Source organism: Micropterus salmoides, unplaced genomic scaffold (assembly GCF_014851395.1).
Source record: "Micropterus salmoides isolate LMB-PRFRI ecotype aquatic unplaced genomic scaffold, ASM1485139v1 Ms_hic_scaffold_1, whole genome shotgun sequence".
Classification (NCBI taxonomy): Eukaryota; Metazoa; Chordata; class Actinopteri; order Centrarchiformes; family Centrarchidae; genus Micropterus; species Micropterus salmoides.
Genome location: NW_024040040.1, coordinates 24,847,952 through 24,864,811, shown reverse-complemented (window position 1 = coordinate 24,864,811; position 16,860 = coordinate 24,847,952). Strand labels below are relative to the sequence as shown.

The 16,860-nt window shown below is 39.7% G+C and overlaps 1 protein-coding gene across 1 annotated transcript; it reads left to right on the top strand.

Moving 5' to 3' along the window:
* Positions 1-7,495: 7,495 nt before the first annotated feature.
* On the top strand, positions 7,496-15,609 carry LOC119918520. Its single transcript, XM_038739335.1, has 10 exons — positions 7,496-7,706; positions 8,731-8,849; positions 12,152-12,250; positions 12,620-12,849; positions 13,001-13,095; positions 13,542-13,804; positions 13,943-14,068; positions 14,176-14,317; positions 14,458-14,597; positions 15,194-15,609. Exons 1-10 carry the CDS (start codon positions 7,640-7,642, stop codon positions 15,581-15,583), a joined length of 1,671 nt encoding a protein of 556 aa, XP_038595263.1. The 5' UTR covers positions 7,496-7,639; the 3' UTR covers positions 15,584-15,609.
* Positions 15,610-16,860: the final 1,251 nt, after the last annotated feature.

The window sequence follows — 16,860 nt, the reverse complement described above, 5'->3', positions numbered from 1 at the left end:
TGTTGTCTATTCCATTTGCACAACAGCATGTGAAATTGATTGTCAATCAGTTTTGCTTCCTAAGTGGACAGTTTGATTTCACAGGAGTGTGATCGACTTGGAGTTGCATTGTGTTGTTTAAGTGTTCCCTTTATTTTTTTGAGCAGTGTATATTAATGTGATCAGCTGGTTCAGTAAGGTAAATACTATTTATACTGTGACTTGACTAAATATGTGATGCTTATTATTTACTAAGAAGCGTGCATGCATGTTGCTCTGTCTGCCCCAGTAATTAACATTTTAATAGTCAATAAATGTCACTGCTTTCCATGATTTTGCATTAGTCCAGATTTGTGACTACACATTAAGAGCAAGACGTTCTCACTCCCAAATTGTCACGTATTGGGTAGCCCTTTTGCGTCATTCATTGATGTTTAGGTCTTCGCGGTCAAATTATCAACGCTTAGCAATAACAAAGATACAACTTCCGGTAAAGTTAACAACAATAAGTATGCAATGTCCGGTTACACTTGGAAAATAAAAGGCGTGTTATTAAAGTCATGAAATGTTTTGCAGTGGTTTAGGCACAAGAAATACTTGGTTGGGTTTAGGCAAGAAAACTATTTGGTTAAGGTTAGGAAAACATCATGGTTTGGGTTAAAATAGCATGTCGCAACATAACATGGTTAAATACGTATGTCACTTAACACGTCAGTTAAGTGACGTCACTTACCTCATTTGCCTAATTAAAAATATTTAATGTTGATTTTGTTTCACACTGTACACGAACCCAGGTCTCCTGCTTCAAAGTCCGGGTTCTGGTCCTCCATGCATCACTCATCCATCCACCAACCTCCATACTCCGTGTTTTCTTTTAAATATCATATACCTGCCTATACAGTCAAAACCTGACGGTACAGGGCTTGACCCACTGTGTTGAACTGACGGTAAAGGGATCCCTAGTGCGTCACAAACTGACGACTATGGCTCTTGACCATGCGTCCATAGGTGACGACTTGGAGTGAGAACGGGTTGGTAAGAGACAGATGGCTTACCTTCTTGTTTAAAAATGTGCGCCTAGAAGGACTGCTATCACATCTGTGTATTGTCTGGACAGGTTGGCACTATAGACTTTGTAGGTCGGCACAGATGTTGCTGCTATAATGGCAGTTCAATTTAATTTTGTTGCACTCATATGTTGTCCAGCTTTACATTGTATGGCTACAGTAGCACTCACATTTTATTTGCATTTACTGTAATCTTTGTTTAATTTACTCACACATCCAGTAACGACCACAGATTATGCAGCCTATCGTTAACAGCGTTCTCCACTTTACAGCTGAGCGTCAAACACCTCAGGCCGTTTCCGTTATGTACAAACACATTATAACCGATCGTGTCACAAATCAGAGATAGCATGAATATTATTGCGGTTTACTGACTTTTCGCAGTGTTTTCAACTGACATCGACACACTCGCCTTAATGATCACGCCTAAAGTGCTCACTTTGAACTAATTTGCAGGTTGGAGAGGTCCCTGTGAATCAATGTGCAGGATAACGATGTAGGCTATAAATTACATCCAGAGCATATAACCCCACTTTGCAGTGTCAAAATTCTTCAGTAATACAATACAGGTATCTCCAGTGCAAAATAAATGTTGTCACGTCTGAAAGATAACACATAATCATGATATTTGATAATGCCTTGAATTGTTATTGACTGACTGTATTTCAAATTAATTAAATACAGTACCTTCAAATACCTTTTCTACTATCCTTCTCTCACACATGCAAAGGCACAAAGATACACACAGCAGGCCCCACAAATCTGAGATTTTGCAACAAAGTTTAATTTTCTATAGCCTGAAAAATGCCAGCACAGACTTTTGCACTGCAATTTTACCTTTTATGGTAGATCTAATATTAAAGTGTTATTATTTTACGCACTGGCACACAGTAGCAAGCATTTTATCATATGTAGCGTTGCACTAATTGCAGGATGCATTAAAAAGCCAATAATAGCTTACTAAACAAATAAGCAGCAGGCAATACAGAGTCTAATATACTACAGTAAACAACAACTGAGTTGAACATGTTCATGGGTCGTGGTCTCAACCTGTTAGTTCAAAATTGTGCGCACGATAGTGGCTGATGGTAGAGAAGTGCAGCCATCCTGTGAGTGATGCGGAGTGCAGCCTAGTTTATTTGGAAAGTATGTTAATTTAAGTCTGTTTATCTTTTTAATGTAAATAATAGTACTAATTACAATGAAAACTACTTTATTTGTGATAAAAAAATATTGGTTGTTGATAAATGAATTAGAGACCCCCACATATGCATGATTTTATTGCTTCCATGGGAGGCTCAGACCCTCCTTTTGGGAGCTGAGCGCCATAATTTGGGTCCCGGTAACATTTTTTACGCTGAAGTAACATATCACATAACAAGGCTGAGTTACATTTACAGTATCCAAAACATTGAATACTGCTCAAACTAATTAATGGTGTAAGTTCATCATTCATCACTCACTTTAAATACATGGAAACTGCAATTAAACACAAACACTTACCATCCTTAGCAAAGCAGGACTTTGAACTTGAAGTTCTTTGAATTGTTTTTCTAGTGCTTCATAATCATTTTTGAGTTTATCAAAGTTTTTTAGTGAGCTGTCCCTGCTGTTCCGCAGCCCACCTCAGGCGCACTTGACGGCCCATTTCTTCCAACCCGTTCCCAAGTGTGACGACGCTCTCTTCATAACATTCGTGTTTGGGAACACTTGGATCTTGCAACCCATACTGCAATTACAAGACAATTAATGTTACCATATGAAATTTATAAATACTACTTATAATTCAAAAAGGAAAAATCTGTTATTTGTTTAAAAACAAAAATATAAATAACTGTTGGATAATGTCACAATAGAAAAACAGGCTGTTTTTGATTGGAGTTGGTGATTCATTTTATTGTTATTCCTTCTGAATAAAGAATGAGGATAATCTTCGAACTTTAGTCAATTTTTTTTTGTTATAAACCAATATTGGAAGTCATGTAGTCTATTCTTTTTTTTGGAAGCAAAAGTAAGTGGTAAAACATTCAAAATAAAAGTGGACCAAGGATGGTGTAGTTAGCAAGGTGATTATAGATTAAAACTAAACTAAAATATGATATTGTTTTAGTAGGCTAAAGTTGTATGTGAAAAAACATTTCAGTTAACTGAAATAAAAATAACAATTAAAGAAAAATACAAAAATAGCACTACCTGTTATCGAGAAGTAAACATTTGTAAGGTTTGATCTGTAACTTCAGATTATTATAGGTGAACTGGTCTGAAAGGAAGCTTAGGATGGCAATAATATATTTTAGATATTATTATTTGATTTATACACTGCTCAAAAAAATAAAGGGAACACTTAAACAACACAATATAACTCCAAGTCAATCACACTCCTGTGAAATCAAACTGTCCACTTAGGAAGCAACACATGCAATTTCACATGCTGTTGTGCAAATGGTGGAAATTATAGGCAATTAGCAAGACACCCCCAAAAAAGGAGTGGTTCTGCAGGTGGTGACCACAGACCACTTCTCAGTTCCTATGCTTCCTGGCTGATGTTTTGGTCACTTTTGAATGCTGCCAGTGCTTTCACTCTAGTGGTAGAATGAGACGGAGTCTACAACCCACACAAGTGGCTCAGGTAGTGCAGCTCATCCAGGATGGCACATCAATGCGAGCTGTGGCAAGAAGGTTTGCTGTGTCTGTCAGCGTAGTGTCCAGAGCATGGAGGCGCTACCAGGAGACAGGCCAGTACATCAGGAGACGTGGAGGGGGCCGTAGGAGGGAAACAACCCAGCAGCAGGACCGCTACCTCCGCCTTTGTGCAAGGAGGAGCAGGAGGAGCACTGCCAGAGCCCTGCAAAATGATCTCCAGCAGGCCACAAATGTGCATGTGTCTGCTCAAACGGTCAGAAACAGACTCCATGAGGGTGGTATGATGGCCCGACGTCCACAGGTGGGGGTTGTGCTTACAGCCCAACACCGTGCAGGACGTTTGGCATTTGCCAGAGAACACCAAGATTGGCAAATTCGCCACTGGCGCCCTGTGCTCTTCACAGATGAAAGCAGGTTCACACTGAGCACATTTCTTTGGGGGGCCCTCCATGCGCTCGCCAGAGGTAGCCTGAGAGACCGAGATCCTCAGACCCCTTGTGAGACCATATGCTGGTGCGGTTGGCCCTGGGTTCCTCCTAATGCACGACAATGCTAGACCTCATGTGGCTGGCGTGTGTCAGCAGTTCCTGCAAGAGGAAGGCATTGATGCTATGGACTGGCCCGCCCTGTTCCCCAGACCTGAATCCAATTGAGCACATCTGGGACATCATGTCTCGCTCCATCAACCAACGCCACGTTGCACCACAGACTGTCCAGGAGTTGCCGGATGCTTTAGTCCAGGTCTGGGAGGAGATCCCTCAGGAGACCATCCGCCACCTCATCAGGAGCATGCCCAGGCGTTGTAGGGAGGTCATACAGGCACGTGGAGGCCACACACACTACTGAGCCTCATTTTGACTTGTTTTAAGGACATTACATCAAATTTGGATCGACCTGTAGTGTGGTTATCCACTTTGATTTTGAGTGTGACTCCAAATCCAGACCTCCATGGGTTGATATATTTGATTTCCATTAATAATTTTTGTGTGATTTTGTTGTCAGCACATTCAACTATGTAAAGAAAGGAGTATTTAATGAGATTATTTCATTCATTCAGATCTAGGATGTGTTATTTTAGTGTTCCCTTTATTTTTTTGAGCAGTGTAATAATCATATCGAGTATTGTTATTTATAGTTTACAGGGGAAATGCTGAATTTTGCAGTAAATGCTGGATCATCATCCAATTCAAGCACAGTTAATCCAAATCCATCCCCAGCCAGTAAAACCACAGAACCACTCCAGATGTCTTAAGCAGGTCCCATAAACCCAAGTGAAATACAGGCAGCCTCAGCCATTATAAACACAGCTACAGATGTACAGTCAGCATCAGATACAAGCAGCTCAGACCCTAATGAAACGCACCACCTTATGACCCAGCATATTGGCGCACACTATTAACAGACTTCATGAGGACTGAGTTAGCTATGCATGTGCATTGATCCACATTATTAAAACTGGGCTTCACCTAACTGGATCTTCTCAGCCAACCATTTGTGCAACCATTTAAGCAGGGCTACTCTGAGTAAGATAGCTAGCCTTTTTACGGATTTTTTAAAATATGGTTTTGTTAAATACCTCTCAGAGCAAAGGTAAAGAACACTCATTAGCAATAAATTATCCAAACATTGCTTTAAGTATACTTACTGCCAGTAATACGTTTATTTACTCAGAAGATTGAGAACTCCTCCTAATACAACACACATCCACAAAAAATACAAAGACTTGGAAGGTGAAGATCCAAAAGAGGACAACGAAAGGCCAGGCCCCTCTCAGGACAAACCAGATCTCTGAGTAATCAGGTAATGCTATCATGAATATACATTATAAACAAATGCTGCCTTATATGTTAATCAGTGGTGTTAGTAGTAAGTAACACATTATACAGTCTTTGTTCAAGCACTGTACATATTTGTACTCATCTTGAGTATTTCCACTTTTTGGTGACAACTTTCATTATTACTTAAAATAGCACTTAAAAACAAATTATAAAAAGGAATAATACCCACCATAACAATACCAATTATTACACCCACCTTAAATATTTCAATAGATTTTGCTGCAAAAAATGTTAACAAACACAAACAGTGTGTCATTTACTGGTCTCCTTCTCTTTCCACTCATGGAACATGGTACTGTAGAATACAGGCTCCACTCAGACAGCTGGGAATCTCCATCTATCAGGACACAGGTAAGTGTTAAGTGGGCCACAGATGTGTGTATGAACTATTTAGAATGCAGATGCAGTGACTAATTTCATTGAACAAAACTGTAACACATGTAAACACAACAGGTACACATGAGATTCCAGTCCAAAATGATTTTGTCAAATTTATATTGGTTTCAAGTTGAGCCCTATCGCTGCTTTACTTTCCACTTTAAACACATCCCTGGAACTTGGTACATCTTGCATGGCTTCCATCGTTGAAGTGTTGCTGCTCACACTGAAAAGCACTTGCTTCTGCAGAATACTCTTTATCTGTTTCTAAACATACACTCTAAATAATGCTGGGTTATTTAATCTACCCAACCGCTGGGTTAGGAAATGTTTGACCCATTATAGGTTATTTAAATGGAAATTGGGTAATTTTGTTTAACTCATGCGTTGAGTCAAAATCCATCAACCCAACATATATCGTTTGACCCAGCAAGTGGGTTATTTGTGCTTCGAACATCATCAGCAGAGTCCACACACCGAGCACTCGTCACAGCAGAGAACCTGACTGGTCGTCCAGCGAGGAAAATAAATAATAAAAGGTATGTGTACACTACATTTCTTATTAACATTGTATGTGTTGCGTTACCTATTAAAGCAGTATCATTATATTGTCGAGGCTAGTTGGTTGGTTTGGCTTTACTACGTAGTTAACGTTAGCCATTTAGCCGTTATCATGGAAGCACTGAGATAAACAGTGAGATAATCTGATATGTCTGATTAAATGCATTTATTTAAGTTATGTGGTGACCCACAATAGATAAGAACAAATTCTAAAATGGCATCCTGGCAAACGACAAGGGCCACTTGAGTGAAGAGTTGATGTGACACGCCAAAGTATGTGCACATTTTGTGTAAAGGAGTCAATCGCAAAACAAACTTCTGGAAAAATTCTAAAGATAATTGTTACGGAATTGGTTTTCATTATTTTAGAATAAGAAATATGTTTGAGAGGATTTAACATTTTTTTTCCCGTTTGTAATAAAGAAATAGTCATTCAGTTCCACACTTCATACCAGTTGGTGGCAGTAATGCACCATATGTGTTGTGTGCCAACCGCCAAAAAACTTTAAAAGAAGAAGAAGACTCTAAATTAGGAACTTGTGTGTGCACCTGCGCGCCATTACATTTGCTGAGCGTTTGCTACGACGTGACACGGATTTTTACTGTTTTTTCCTGTTATTTTGCAGGTAACTTGATAATATGCACACGAGATCTGTAATGCAATTGTATATGTTCATACCGCAGATAATTCGGGTAATTAACGCTGTAACACGAGTTGATTGTGAAATGCGTTTACGTTAATTCGATTCAAATTGATTCCAGTTAAGGTTATAGTCTTCATTATGAGTTTACTTCAAATTTGTGTTTGGTTTATTAAGTGATCTATTACATATAAAGATCGGATGCACTTATTTTGCAGAACTGTCAGTCGATCTGTCTATTTTTCTGCGCGGGGCCTGTGACATTAACAAATATATATGTATGTCCTCTGAAAGCTAACTTTATACTGTGAGCAGCCACAAATATTATTGTGCAGTAAGAACATAGACAATTTACATGTATACAATTTGTCATGAATTGTAAAGAGAGAAGGATTTTGGGATGCTAAATAAAAAAGGCCTAGCTTGTATCTTCTAATTGGATTATTGTTGCGTTTGCATGGTGACATATGAATAGGTAATGCAATAGAAATTGTATTTTTGCTTAAGCTCTTTTTTTGTTTGTTTCAGATCAATGGACACATTTGTCATAAACATTTTGACAGACTGGCAACTGACTGACCTTGTCGAAAGATTTAAAGGTAAGAATTAAGAAATATTAGGATAGTTTTTTTTTTCCATCCACAGCATATCAAGTCTTTGCTACCTTTTCAGACATGAATTCTTATTTCCTCTTGTTTTCGATATAGCTTCAATAAAATGTCAAAGTGACTTCAATAAATGAATGTGGCACATGTCTTTTGTAGGCTTTCAGTGCTTCATACTGTTTTGTAATAAAAAATAGGGGTGTAACGGTTCACAAAATTCACGGTTCGGTTCAATACGGTACACTTGTGTCACGGTGCGGTATGTTTTCGATACATCAAAGAAATAGCAGAGAAATTTTATATTATATATCAGAGGTCACTAATAGGCGGACCGCGGTCCGGATCCGGACCCAGTCCTCTCCGGACCGCCGACCTACAGCACATTTATTATTGAGACTTACTACCTCGTGACGGAGCGTTTCTATTTTAACCCGCGCAGCTTTTCTAGCATTTACTGTACTGGTTTAGAGGACCAGGAAACTCACAGACCAATCGCATGTGCTTCAATCGTCTCACGTGACGCTGCTCAGCCAATCAAATCTGTGCATACCGATGCTTGCGAGTCGAGTCCGCGAGATTCACCAGAGACGTTTTGGAAACACACCCGAATTGAGGAGACGAAAGATAAAAGAGATTTCACATGACTTTTAATCAAGAATGTACAGATTTTTACATGTACATTCCTCCCACGGGCAGTTCAAAACCAGAATATCTCAGATCTCCAATATGCTAGCTGGAGCTCAAAATCGATTTTTGACGTTTGTGAATCGATTCAGAATCGTCCTCATCGCGATGCATGTAAGAATCAATTTTTTCCCCCACCCCTACACAGAACCAAAAGCCTTGTACTAAATGTTTCATTACAAATAAGTGTACAGTTACACCCCTAATAACAAATGATGGAATATGCATGTTTATTACTATATTTTCCATTTAATTACCCATGCATTTTTGTTTTGTACTCAAAGATGAGTTTTGTTGTAAAAACAAAGTTGTCTGTATTTTCTATATCTTTCAGAGGAGGGGATTGATGAGGAGAGTTTTATTCTTTTAGACGAGCCTACCATCAACCAGCTGATCCCAAGAGCTGGCCCTCGGCTGAAGTTCCTAAAAAAATTTAGAGAACTTGTAAGCTCAATGACATGAGAGGCTCAATTATTCAGTTTTCCACACACTGTTATTATTTCTGAGTAGTTAATAGTTTCTTTGGGAAGATGGGTTATACTTGCTTTAAGTGCAAAAGGCTAATTTCAGGGGGTATCAAGAGTCTTTTTATACACCATGTAAACTCAGCATCAACACATTTCCAGTGTAGTGAGAGTGGTTGTGGTAGGACATTTTCTTACATGTGGTCTTTTAAAAGACACTTGGAAAAGGAGCATAAAGTAGGAAATACTCTTGATGACCCCTTTGAAGGTCCAGCCCCACCTGTTGATGTACAGAATGTTGAAATGCTGAATGCGGAAATGGAGCCAGCACAGGGAGATGAGGAGGATTGGGATGAATTAGAACCAGAGGGTATTACCAATCGGGTGGCCCTCTTTTTAGCCCACCTTAAATCCAAATCTTCTATGACATACTCAAACATAAACTTTGTGGTTCAGCATACTTCCAGTTTAATTAGCAATATTGTCAGCAGACTGCAATCAAAGACTATGTCTTTATTTCGTCAGTTTGGTCTTGATCAAAGCCCAGAGGTAGAGAGCTTGAGGTGGAGTTCACAGAAGCAGCTGAGCCTTTCAAAGGTTTGGAGACAGATTATAAACAGATGCAGTATTTTGTTAAATCTGGAAACTTCATTCAGCCAATTGAGGAGCTTCTGTCTGGGGTTTCATATATTCAGCCAATGGCCTCTGCCACTGGCATTGTCCGAAAGTTGCAGTTCCTGATTCATATCACCGTATTCCGTTAAAGAGCCTTTTGACCAAGATTCTTGAAATTCCTGGGATTTTACAGGCCATGCTGGAATGGCAGCGCAGAGATGGTGATGCAATTCAGGATGTTTTTGACGGGAAATTTTGTAAAACACATCCATTGTTCCAGAATGAGGTTTCAATCCCACTTGTGATTTACCAAGATGATTGTGAGGTAGTAAATCCGCTTGGTTCTAAGACTGGGATTCACAAGCTAATCGGATGATGTAGTGACCTATGGCCTTAATGCAATCCTGCGCCCTATCGTGGAAGAGATCAAATGTTTAGAGAGTGTTGGCATCTTTGTTAATACCCCCAACTATCAAGGTGTTGTCAAGTTCACGGTGGTCCAGGTTGTTGGAGACCATTTAGGCTTGCATGGCGTTCTTGGCTACATTGAAAGCTTCAGTGGAAACCATGTGTGATAAAAGGGGTGTGAGGTCTCTGACGCTGGAAGATCCTACTTTGTTGCGTGATCGCAATAGTTATGAGGCAGATTTGCGTAGAGCTGACTCCTCCCAGACAGGCTTGAAAAGAGACAGTGTCTTGAACAACTAGTCTTTTTATCATGTATCAGACAATGTGGCAGTTGACATCATGCATGATGTACTGGAAGGGGTGGGGCCCTATGAAGTCAAACTTGTGTTGAATTCACTAATTGAGCAAAAGTATCTCACACTAGAAAAGCTCAATTACAGAATAACAAGCTTTGACTATGGATTTTGTGATAAGGGTAACAAACCTACTGTCATGAGCAATCTCAGAAACCCTGAAGCCCCCATGCGGCAGTCAGCATCTCAAATGTGGTGCCTGCTTAGGTTATTGCCGACAATGATAGGTGACCTTATCCCTTTGGATAACAAGCATTGGGAACTTCTACTCCTCCTACTCATGTGCATGGAGTTCATCTTTTCTCCTTCGCTTACTGTAGCAGCAACACTATACCTAAGCAAAATCATTGAAAAGCATCACTCTCTCTTTTTGGAGCTCTATCCTCACCTACATTTACAGCCAAAACACCACTTCATGCTACATTACCCAGGAGTCATTCAAAAACTCGGACCTTTGAGGCAGTTCTGGGCGATGAGATCTGAAGCTCGACATGCATTTTTCAAACAGGTTAGCCATGTAACTGGTAACTTTAAAAACATTTGTAAAACCATGGCATTTCGCCATCAGATGATGCAGTGCTACAGTTTCCTGTGTGGAACTGTGTTGTGCCACAATACAGAAGTTGGTCCAGGGTACACTACATTTCTGGCCAACATTGAGGGATTTAAAGAGATCCAAAGTGGTCTAGAAGGTATTCCCCTTTTTAGTGAATTGTATGTCCCAGCCTGGGTAAAGTTTAAGGGAACTGAATATAGAGCAGGCATGACCGTATTCCTGTCCTATGATCGATATGGAGAGCCTCAGTTTGGTGTTATACTATCAGTTTTACTACTGGAGCAAATATCACATACACCAAGAATAACACTTGTTGTAAAGAAGTGGGAAACACAGTGGTTTGATAGGCATTTATTTGCGTACAGTGTGATTCCAACTCAAGTTTTGGCAGCTGTAGATGTGAGAGAGCTGCTTGATTACCATCCCATCCATGCTGTCAAGTCGCACAGAGAGGATGATGATAGTTTATACATTTCCCTGCGCTATAGACTTTTTTAGATAATCAGCGGACTGCCACCAGGTGTGTGTGTATGACACTTGTAAATAGTATTTTGACTAGTTTATAGATGTTTAAAATGCATAGCTTGACATTGTCTGCCATATTAGTTTAGTTTTTAGCCATACATGCTATGTAAAGTGTCCATTGCCTGAGGATGATCAGTAATGGACTAATGGGATGGGAAGAACTACTGGAACTACTTCTGGGATGGGAAGAACTACTGGAACTACTTCTGGGATGGGATGATGTTACCAAACTACTGGGATGTTCTTGAAATGACTACTGGGGTGTTATAAGTTGTACTGTAAGTATTTTTTGGTTTAATCACTTAATGTCTTTCTGCTCCATATACATTCTTAGTCACTGCCACATTTATGTTTTAGAAGTCACCTTTTTAAAGACACCTGCATGGTCCAAGAAAGGAAACGTCACCTTTTACAACTAAAAACACTGCAATTGGGTGATAAATTTGAGCAGTTTTGTGTCTGAAACCATGTGCACTCTTTTTCCAAATATATTGTAACAAATAGCGGGGAGTGCACCCCACTGGTCTCGAACCCTGGTCCCAATGCATGCTTCCTAACCACAACACCAAGAGGGGCAAGAGGTTAACCTCATTTACCAACCAGTTCACTACAGTATACGTTCTGTGAGAATGCCAGCCAGTACACGTCACACCATGCATACTGCATGCAGTTTTTTGATGTGGTAAAAAAAGCACAGTTTTATATCTTGACTCTTGACCCTCCCCCACCTGTCACCTTGTTTCCTATCCATTCAGGAGTTTACATTACTGATGCTTAGCAAGCTATTCTAGGTGGTTGCCACTGTTTATTAAATTGACCTGGATTTTTTTTTAGGTTGAACCTGCTGTTGTCCCTGCTATCCCACCTACAATCTCTGATGTCACACGAACTGCCACGCCTCCACACCCCATGGAGGATCAAGCAGCTGCTGTGGTACCACTAAATCAGCAGATACAGACAATACACATCATTCCACAGTTTGTAAGTTCCACTTTAAGACTTGGGTGTCACTTTGTTTAATCAACAGTAGGCTGGGCAATTAATCAAAGCTAAAATTTTGAAACAAAATTGAATGTACTTGTGTATGTTGATTGATCAAGATGCTTTTTTTTTCTTCTTAAATTAGCAAATCCACCTGGATAAAAACTAGTAATTTTCTTATAATCAGCTAAATTCATTTTATTAGCACCTTAAACAGTTATATTTTGCTGTACAATAGTAGTGCTTGAAAAGAGTGAAACACATTGTGATGCGATGTGAGCTAACTGTTCATTATTTGAAATCAAGGCAAAGGTTTGAAATAATGGTGATATCGATTTGAATTCGTATCACCTTTCACTTCATAAAGTAAGAGATCTGCAATGTTGTCTCTTGTGTAAATTTTCTCAGGATGTCCGGCAGATTCTTACAGGCTTACATGATGGCAAGGAAATTGTTGAGAGCCTTGATGAAGATAATGTCATCACAGCTAGTCAGAGACGTCTCCTCGTCCGTATCTTGGTGTCGTACCTCGTTGAGAAGTTTGGAGAGAAGTAATTTATTTTTTTATATTTAGAATAGGGTTCCTGTTAATTCAATTTCAAAATGGGAATGTTGACGTATTTAATATATTTCAACATAAGTAACAAGTACAACATGTACTTTCATTTTACTTAAATTAAAAAAGCTTTTTCTGTTTTACAGTCCTACATCAGAAACCAAAAAGGCACTGGCTTTGGGTTTGGTTCAGTCATTTGCCTGTTTGAAAGACTCATCAAGCAGTGGCAGCGTGAGTGTTTTTTGAAAAATGTCATTGAGATATTTATTTGGGTTGTTTTTTTGTTTTTTTTCAAGGTTGCAATCCAATTCGATTCTCAATTTCAACTTTACTTAGTTAACTAGAGTCAGCCGAGGGCTCTACAACAGGCCCCCTTCTGTTTTTGCTAGATTTCCAATTTAGATCTCCTGTTTCTGGCGAATCATCACCAAATAATAGACACTAGGGTTCGTACATGTGAAAATTATTGTCCCGCAGGTCCTTGTAAATAAGTAATTGGGAATTTGAGGCTTTAAATTTGTCTGGAAGTCACAACCTCAACGCACTGTTTTTGGCAACGGAGCGTGGAGCAGCATACATTGAGCGTAAAAGCTAAATCCGTCAGTTAACAGACAAAATACAGCTCACTCCTCCTTGAAACATATCTGTGCTGTTATGCACTAAGCAGCAGGAACAATAATTGATCTACTTCTCTGAGGACAGACAGACGTACAGACAAAACCTGTTCTAACCGTAGCCCATGCTGTCAGTCAAACGTGCCTCATCTCTATTCATTAAAGATTTTGATTTCTTGGCAGGAAATATGGTACACCCCAGGACGGAGCCACCGGCCAGCCACTGGATTCCTAGAGGAAAGGCTGCGGAACATCAGGAAGCGGCTGAGATCATGGCACAGACGACATCACCACAAACGCCAGATGATGCTGCTCTTGCAAGGCCTCTCATACCAGGTAATTATTAAAATATATATTTGATGAAGCAAAACATCCATATTTCAGTGACTGACAACTTTGTTGTTCTTTACAGAATGTACCATATCAGACGAACGTGCGTCACAGTTTAAAGAATGGTTGAGAAACAATTCTCAGCCCATCAGCCAGGTAGAGACCTATATGGAAAACACGGCAGTCTACAGGGCAAAGTGGATCAGAGAAAACAGTTGGACTATTGATCAAATCCTTGAAGAGTTCCCTCGCCTAATGACCAAAGGCATGGTAGGTATAGGGAAAAATGATCTTTCATTTGAGGATACATTGTTTATAATGTTTTATAAGTGTGCCACACTGAATTGGAATAAAAAAATGTGTCTTCCATTTTATAGATTGCACAGGACTTTCTTGTCCTACATGGGGAAGCTGCATCCAAGCTTTTTGAAACTTGGCTGACCATTTATGCAGAGAAGGTCCTGTACCTGGCAAGACAGGAGGGGAATCTAACATTGCCCCTGGATGGTTTAACACCAGGTAATATATTGTCAGCAGATCTTGTAAATGCGCAGGGAATGCTATGGAAAATGCTGGATATTTATGCGACGAAATTGCTGGTATTATGAAATCAAAGGTATGCTATTTCACATCGTATTGACACCTATGTCTTCCTACAGATGGCGTTGGGGAACTTGCCCTGAGGCAGCTGCCAGGATTACTCCCCCCCACAACATACAAAGTTGGCCGTGGCCGCGGTGCGAAAGTGGTACGCCACACCAATTTTGAATGCAGCTTGGCCTTCGTCGATCATAAGGCTGTGAGTCCTCGAAGCACAAGTTTCTGAAGAGAAAACTTTATTCATTTATCAATATCAAGACTGCACGCACACATGCATATTCAGGTTTTATTATACTTTTGGGTACAGGCATCAAATATAGCCAGACAGTATTTGGAAAATAGCGGTTCTACAAGCTTAGAACTTGCTGAACTAAGTTGGTTAGTATCAAAGCATCCTGGGCTTCTAGAACACCAGTGCCACTGATTACCTCTGTACAGCACCGGACTGATGTTCTAAAACAGGCACCGACTAAGTATTGATTTCCAAAATGAACACATTTATCAGAAAGTTTACACAAAAGTTGAGCCGCACGCATTTTCTGAGAATGTTTATTTTAATAATAGATCATCAATCAATTTATGACTTTTTAAGTCATTTGAAGTCTGAATCCTTTAGTTATTTTCTGTAATTTGAGCTATATGCTCTAACACTTGATCAATAAAGGTTTGGAATATTTCGTTATGCAATGAAATGTAGACTATTACAGTTAAAAATTTTTTTACTGTAGTAGTCGGTAGACATTTGGTCCTTACTCGCACTCTTGTATATCTCACTCTCGTATTTTCCTTTTTTAGCCTGGAATAAACATGGTCGAGTACCTCCATGAGGCCAAGGCGTCCAAGCCATACCCCCACGTCCTGACGCTGGGGAATGACGGTAGTGCATCTCAGGCATTCGTAATAATATCTGGACAGGCCGTGGAGCAAGAAACACTGCTTCAGGCCATTGATGTCTGTTTTAAGGCATTTTTTGTCTTTGACGTTGAATACCCAAAACAATGTGAGCATGTGTGGAAATTCATGCAAAATGTGATCTATGAAATTCCAGGAGGGGAGTCAAAAATGGTTACGTTTTTAAAACTAGAATACTTGCTTGCAAGTAGCTTAATAGCAGCTTTTAGGAATTTTAATTTGTTCAAAATAGAGCTGCTGAGTGTTGGCCTGTCGAGTGTTCAACCAGTTTAATCAAAATTCTGGAGTTCTTCAGGTTTGAAGTTTAAGAGTTTTAAATGGGTAGTCAATTGCAATTTATTTTCTAAATTGTACTGAATGTGTTAGACTTAATCTGGCATATGGGTTAATTTTACACATATGTAGTTAAATCAACCCATAATTGTAATTAATTTGACCCAGCATTTGGGTACATTATATAACTAATATGTAGTTAAATCAACCCATAATTGTAATTAATTTGACCCAGCATTTGGGTGGAATATTTAACTCAATCTGTTGGGTTAAATATGACTGACCCATCTTGCTGGGTCAAACTAACTACTGCTGGTCTGGTGCAATATTGATCCAGCGGTTGGGTTATAAAACAACCCAAGTTGGGTTATTTTTAACCCATCATTTTTAAGAGTGTAGTATAAACAGGAAACGGTATGTAGTTGTATATAAGGAATATTCAAACAAAACGTTAATTTGTAGTCCCCCAGCATGCCCAGACGACCTCTGTGCCACATTTGGCTTGCCCACCCTCAGTCGGGCGAGGGGGGGCGGCTGGCGCCGGGACGTACCAGTGGAGCTGGGAACCCTATTGTTTTCGCTCTGATTTTTATTAGGGGTCCAAGCCCGAGTGGGCTGGGAACCTGCGATTGCAAGGCATCGCGGTTCCCAGTAACAGCGGAGCTGGGAACCCTATTGTTTTCGCTAAGGTTTTTATAATTTTTATTCTTCTGTGCATATAACTCATACTGCGGCCTAGACGGTAAGTGCTAGGGACGCAAAACTTACAGGGTAGGTCCAGTTCACTACACGTAACTCAGGTGCCAAAATTCTTACACTTCTACCTCTAGGGGGCACTATAGCGAATATTTTTGCGTTTGGCCTTGAAACACATGTATACGAGGGCACATATCAAAAACCTTCGAACCAACGCGTTCGGGGGATCGAGCTGAATCTCGTGGAATAGGCCACGCCTATTTCCGCCTAAACTTTCTGAAAAACCTATTTTAATTAACTCCTCCAAATCAGCAAGACCAATCAACACCAGAGTCACAGTCTAACACACTTCTCTGCTCCTCCATTTCAGGAGTTACTTAGTGAAAACCCTATAGTGACGGTGTCTGTCCCCCAACCATCGAAATTATTTAAATCAAAGGTAAACAGAAGAGGAGGTGTGCATAAAAACCTCAAATTAAAACCACAAGAGCAATAGTGCAAACGAATAGGAAAATTAAATGTGGACTCTTAAACATCAGATCTCTTTCTTCTAAAGGTGTACTAGTAAATGAACTAATATC